Source organism: Nycticebus coucang, chromosome X (genome assembly GCF_027406575.1).
Source record: "Nycticebus coucang isolate mNycCou1 chromosome X, mNycCou1.pri, whole genome shotgun sequence".
Taxonomy (NCBI): Eukaryota; Metazoa; Chordata; class Mammalia; order Primates; family Lorisidae; genus Nycticebus; species Nycticebus coucang.
In genome coordinates, this window is record NC_069804.1 from 38,226,798 (window position 1) to 38,233,758 (window position 6,961).

The 6,961-nt window shown below is 43.6% G+C and overlaps 1 protein-coding gene and 1 pseudogene across 2 annotated transcripts; both read right to left on the minus strand.

Annotated features, from left to right (window-relative positions):
- Positions 1-2,511: 2,511 nt before the first annotated feature.
- On the minus strand, positions 2,512-3,225 carry LOC128576763 (ferritin heavy chain-like). Its single transcript, XM_053578995.1, has one exon. It carries the CDS (start codon positions 3,223-3,225, stop codon positions 2,512-2,514), a length of 714 nt encoding a protein of 237 aa, XP_053434970.1.
- Positions 3,226-4,867: 1,642 nt separating this feature from the next.
- On the minus strand, positions 4,868-6,052 carry LOC128577505 (actin-related protein 2/3 complex subunit 5-like; annotated as a pseudogene). The gene has a single exon (XR_008377581.1). The product of XR_008377581.1 is annotated as an actin-related protein 2/3 complex subunit 5-like (transcript).
- Positions 6,053-6,961: the final 909 nt, after the last annotated feature.

The following is a 6,961-nucleotide window of genomic DNA, read 5'->3' on the forward strand; positions in this document are numbered from 1 at the left end:
CTTGACTGTATTGTTTGCTAGTCTCCTAAATAGATGTTTTATCCACAAAGAACATTAAGTGCTGGCTCCATGACCACTACTACTGCACCTACTTTCATATGTAAATTTCATGTTACTTGTAAAATTTTGCATTAGTTGCCTCTAAATTCTTTATCTCACCAAGTTTTTAGTGTCAGTTTAGGGATCTATTTACCGATCCAAACTGCAGACAGCCTTTCAATTTTACACTCATCTTTATGACCTGCAAATATTTACTGAGTGCCTACAGTGTATGCATTATGTACACACAAGTTGGGGGGAGGGGAGGGAAGAGATGATAATTGCTCCACTTCAAAATGGGTACTCATAATCTGTCCCTGCAGGGTCCGAGTCAGTAGTGCGAGGCCTCCATGACCACGTTTCGACTAGTGCCAACTGCCTCCAGACCTCCAGATCCTCATTTTTAAGAAAATGTTAAATTACAGTCATGGGGAAATGGGGAAAGTAATTCATGCTTAGCTAAACTTGTTTATATTGTATGAAATGCCTCAAACCCACCTGCTAGCTTTAAAAAAATCATCCACATATCATTGAATACATGGTAAAAAGTCCATGTGCATTTTTAAATTTCATATTTGTAATGCACACATGGCACAAAAGAAATAAAATGTTTACTTACAGACAGATCTAGGTTACATAGATGCAGATTTCATTTGGTTACAATAAAGAATGGACTGGGACTGAGAGGCAGTTTTGAAAGTGGAAAGGAAAAAAAAGAAATACATACAAATGTGTCGATCACTTCCTTTAGGAATCTTTTTTTTTTTACTGGGAAATAATTTTTTCTACCTATAGCCATGAAAACAAGGTAAAAAGATAACAATTCTCTACACACTGAAAGGAAAACCAGAGGCAACATTAAGTTCAGGAACAGGCTGATTTTGAGATGAACCCGGAGCACACACTGGGGCCACTATCTGGACTGAGGTAACATCCAAAGTGAAACAAGAAGTTCTTTGGATGTACGAACACCTCAGCCACCCTCAAAATGTTAGCTTCCATGGGCATGGGGTTGGCTTCTCTAGTCACTGGACTTCAATACTCACAGAAAACTCTCCCAATTCAAATTTTTAAAACTGACATTTATTTTTCCAGTTACCTGCATGACATTTCAACTGTATGTCTAGCAGGAATCTCATATTTCACATGGCATGCATTCCTTGCCCCACCACCCCACATGCACCTCCTGCAAACATCCCTGGGTTGATGATAGCACTACCATTAAATTGACGCAGGAGCTCAAGTCCAAATATCTCAGCATAGATTATTTTCCCCATTTCACATTCCTCACCTTCCATCCATAAGCAAATCTTGTTGACTTGTTTGAAATCTATCTGAAACTTTTATAGGTCTCTACATTTCTTCAGCCACCATGGAAGAAGTCACACTTAGTCTCTCACCTGAATCAGATACGATGGCTCCTAACTGGTCTCCACCTTCAACTCTCCCCCATCCTTATACATTTTTCAAAGCTGCCAGGGCCACTAGCTTAAATCCAGGGGCATTTATTCTACTACCTTATATTTAATATCACAAATTTCACTTTCAGCCTTGACCTTCTATTTTGCAGCCTTCCTATTTTTTAAAACGTGTTACTTTATTGGAAGAAATGATACAATTGAAGGAAAAAAAAACCATCAGTGGAGGTTTTATAAGGACAGTATGTAGAAAAATTATCCCCATGATCTGTAGCAAAGGAAGCCAGCTCAAGGTTCAGTCCAATATTGCTGTCATTAGTGACAGCATTGCTGTCACAGTGAGCATGCCAAAGAGGAACTCTGCCATGCCATCACCTAGGGACCTCAGCTTGCTGCCCAGAATCAAGGAATATTAACATTTGCATATCTAAAAAACAAAAGTTTACATATAAAGTTGGAGACCTCTTTACTTTAGATCCTGCCCAACCCCATTCCCTTCACTTCTTCCCTAGAGGCAATCGCTATGATGAATTCAAGACCATGTTGTATGTATACTGTCCCACATACTTGCACCAACAGACACCAGGTCCCCAGAGGGCCCACCCCCAACCCCACATCCCCCCATCCCATTCCACCTGTCATGCTGACAGATTATTTAAGGGGAAGACTAATTTTGTGTTTTCTTGAGTGGGTGGACATCCCCCTGGATATTCTTTTTAAACCTGTGGGGGCGGGGGGGTGGCGCCTGTGACTCAAGAAGTAGGCGGCTGGCCCCATATACGAGGGGTGGCCGGTTCGAGCCTGGCCTGGGCAAAACTGAAAAGAAAAAAAAAAAAAAAACCTGTGTGGGGATTTTCCCTTCTTCCTAAAAGGTAAGTTTGCACACACGAATCAACTGAACACCTTTATTGCTTTAAAAACCAGAATAACTTTATTGACAACAATTGTAAAACAGAAAGGAAAAAACGTTAAGTGAACGCTCTGATAGGGCAATGTGCACCCCTGGCCTCATGGCGGCCCAGGAAACACCCGTGGCTGTGGGGACAGTCCCAGATCAGTCCTCTTTGTCGCTGCCACCCAGGGTGAGCTTGTCGAAGAGGTACTCGGCCAGCCTGGAGTCCGGAGCCCCCAGCCTGCGCAGGTTGGTGAGGTGGCCACCCAGCTCCTTCAGGATCTTCACCTGATCGCGCAGAAAGTGGGTCTCCACGAAGTTGCTGAGCTGCGGGTCGCCCCTGTTGGTGGCCAGCTTGCGCAGGTACAGGAGGCTCTGGTTGATGTTCTTCTCCAAATGGAAGGCACACTCCATGGCCTCCAGGCCACTCTCCCAGTCGTCACCGTTAGGCCTCTTGAGGTCGCGAAGGCAGACGCGGCCGCCGCGCTCGTTCTGCAGCTCCATCAGCATGTCGGCGTGCTTTCTCTGCCTAAGTGACTGGCGCTCGAAGTAGCTGGCGAAGTTCTTCAGGGCCACATCTTCCCGGTTGAAGTAGGTGATCATGGAGACGTACACATAGGAGGCGTACAGCTCCAGGGTGATCTGGCGGTTGACGCCGGCTTCGCACTCGGGATGGTAGCTCTGGCGCACCTGGGAGGGAGCTACAGCCATGACGAGCACGGTGAACACGAAGACCGAGAAGGTGCTGCGGGGTGGCGGCGGTGGCAGCCTAGGGATGGTCTGAGGCCTGGTGAGAGCAGCCAGGGTGGCTCCCCGCTGGTGGCAGTTAGATCGTGGCGGGTGGGCCCGGAAGGGGAAGTGAGCCTCAGTGGTCATTGGAAGCGGAAGTGGTAGTTGTGGGCGGGACACAGGGGTGAGTGGGGGTGGGGGTGGGGGGTTGTGAGTGCCGAGGTCCTTGGGAAATCCTAGGAGATTCTGCACTGACCTTTTGACCTATATATTTCTAGAAATTATTTTCCATTCCTGGGATACTTCACTTAGAATAATGGTCTCCAGTTTCATCCACATTACTGCAAAAGGCATTATCTCATTCATTTTATGGCTGAGTAGTACTCCATGATACACACACACAGACACACACACACACACACACACACACACACACACACACACACACACATATTGTATATACACACTACGTTCTCCTAATCCACTCATGTGGATTAGGCCCTAAGAATGATCCAGAGGGGTGGCGCCTGTGGCTCAGTGGATAAGGCGCCGGCCCCATATACCAAGGGTGGCGGGTTCAAACCCGGCCCAGGCCCAAATTGCAGCAAAAAAATAACCAGGCGTTGTGGCAGATGCCTGTAGTCTCAGCTACTTGGGAGGCTGAGGCAAGAGAATCACCTAAGCCCGGGAGTTGGAGGTTGCTGTGAGCTGTGACGCTACGGCACTCTACCAAGGGCGATAAAGTGAAACTGTCTCTACAAAAAAAAAAAAAAAAAAGAATGATTCCAGAAATGAACAAACAAACACTACATATACTCTCTAATAATTTGGAGCTAATTGATGGGCACACACCAGCACAAAGAGATGTAAAGTTCATTTGAAATCAAGAAGGGGAAGAAGAGTGGTAAAAACTTAACCTATTGTGAACGCAACTCCAGTGATGGGCACACTTAAAAGCCCCAGCTGAAGCAGAATAAAATATAACAGTGTAACAAAAATACTCTACCCCATAAATATTTTGAATAAAACATTCATATATATATTCATATATATATATGTTCGAAATATGTTCCTTCTGTGCCTCATTTGTGAGTGTTTTTATCAGGAAACAGTGCTTTTTCCACATCTATTTAGATCATATGGTCTTTGTTTTTGCTTCTGTTTATTTATTTTTTTATTCAACAGTGACATTTTATTTTCTGAAGTTCATCATTTTTACAAAACAAAACAGAACAAAATGCAGGTATCAAAAACAGCAAAGAGTTTATAGAATTTCTGCACCAGTTTTCACGTAAGTCAGTGATTATGAAACTGGTGTCCAATGTAAATACTAAACACAGGCGGATTTCCCTCTTGGTCAGGTGGTTTGTTTTAGAGCTACTATGTCATAACAACATTTTGTAAGCACCAGTCATTACTTGAGAACCGATTTGGTTTGTTTACTTTGTAAGTAAACATGTTTTGCTGTGTGGCATTTTCTTTTTTAAAAAAACACTGAGCTAAAACACAGAATGTGTATTTGTTTGGATCTGAACCAAATCTTTTGAGATCCACATTACCCTGAAAACACTGAAGACATTTATGGGGCATATTAAATACTAGTTGTATATAGCTCATAATGTCTAAGGCAGCTACTGTATTTCTAAAGAAAATAGCATTTCATTCAGAGGCTGCCCCGAGTTTGAATTACATCACAGTTTCCACATCTTTTCTGAGACTTGGGGTAGTTTCCCCAAATGGAACCATATCATTGGAACACAACTTTGATGTTCATGCCAAAGAGCAGATATTTTATAGATACATTTGTATAGAGCAAGACTTCCTGCTCTGAACCCTGGGTGACCACAAAGAAAATGAGAGGCCATGATTACTGGATGCTGAGAGGAAGTAGCATACTCAAACTCACAGCACACATAATCTGGGGGCAAGCAGAAACAAAGCTGGAACTTGGTAGTGGTGTTCACCCACCACTGATTTTGGAAATACATTTTGCTTACATAAGGGAAGTATAGTCCAGTTTTGCAATATTAATAGCTGCCAGTCTCTCATGTTTTTAATACAGATTACTTCCTGACTAGCAATGAGATAGGAAACTGGCTTCAAATTCTGATCAAATATCTCAGCATTAGTTAAAAATAATACAAAACAAAACAGAAACCAGCCACTAGGAGTTAAAAATTGCACAATTAAACTGAATGTAAATTATGCTATATACAGACTGGTATACACCCCATTGAAAGAATTTGAGAGGATGAAACTCCTGCTGAAACATGATTTCGTCTTTGTTATTCCAATTTTCATTAAAGGAAAACTGATATGTAATATTCTTCTTTACAGATATGAAAAAGGAAGCAAGAAGGCAAAGCTGAGAGAAACAGATGCTACCCACAGGGCAGCGGTGGCATTTGGTTGTTTTGGTCTTTGTACCAGCAACTCCCACTCCCCCGACAGATCCAGCTCCTGCTGGACTACACTGTTTTCCTTGCAGTCAGGACATGAACAATGGACCCTACTCCTCCAGCAGCAAGTGCCTTTTCATGCCACTGAAGTAACATAGCACTGCTATTGTCAGAAGGGCTCTCAAAGCCTTTATAAATATACTTCATTAGGAGATCCACACCATTCTTGTCCAGAGATCGAACTGCCTCTTGGATATCATTAGCTTTAAATGAGATGAGCACCTTTAAGACAATGCTGCCTGCCAGATTACCGCCTGACTCTTGGTGTTGATGGGGGGGGTTTCAGAGCTGCTTGGAGGGCAGCAGTCATATTTCCTTGCCGCAGGCAGGAGTCCACCTCGACCTCGTCAGGCCCAGCCTGGTCGTCGCCCCCGTCTTCCTCGTCCACGAACTTGTTCTCATTGTACTCATCCATGTCCACCTTCCAGAACCTGGCCGATGACACCGTGTTCTTCAACATCCCAATCCGGACCAGTGGCAAAGGCCTGTCTCGGTGCTGCCTCTACTTCAGCAAGGCCAGCCCAACAGGAGCCCACAGCCCAAAGCCCTATTCACTTCCCTCTTTCACTCTGGGGCGTCTCCCTTTTGCTTCTGTTTATGTGGTGAATCACATTTATTGATTTACATATGTTGAACCATCCTTGTATTCCTGGGGTGAAGTCCATTTGGTCATGATGGATTTTTTTTTTTTTTTTTTTGCAGTTTTTGGCTGGGGCTGGTTTTGAACCCAGTACCTCTGGCATATGGGGCCGATGCCCTATTCCTTTGAGCCACAGGCACCGCCCTGGATTTTTTTTTTTTTTATGTGCTATTGAATTCAGTTTGCTAATATTTTATTGAGGATTTTTGCATCTGTATTCATGTTATGTCATTTCCTGGCTTTGGTATTAAGGTGATACTGGCTTCATAGAATGAGTTGGGGAGAATTTCCTCCTTCTCTATGTTATGGAATAATTTTTTTTTTTGTTTTGTTTTTGAGACAGAGTCTCACTTTATTGCCCTCAGTAGAGTGTCATGGTGTCACAGCTCACAGCAATCTCCAACTCCTGGGCTTAGGCGATTCTCTTCCCTCAGCCTCCCAAGTAGCTGAGACTACAGACACCTGCCACAACGCCCAGCTATTTTTTGGTTGCAGCTGTAGTTGTTTGGCGGGCCTGGGCTGGATTCGAACCTGCCAGTTCAGGTGTATGTGGCTGGCGCCTTAGCCGCTTGAGCCACAGGCGCCAAGCCTAATTCTTAGGATTTAAAAAATATATATTTTTGTTTGTTCTGTTTTACAGTGAACCATTAACCCAGTATGAAAGTTTATTCTTCTCCTGATACCAGGAATTTTGAAATAATTCAACCTTTAAACTGATTAACTGACACTTGTGCTATCAGTGACTATATCTTGCCACCAATAAGTTTGAGAGTTCGAAGTTCAA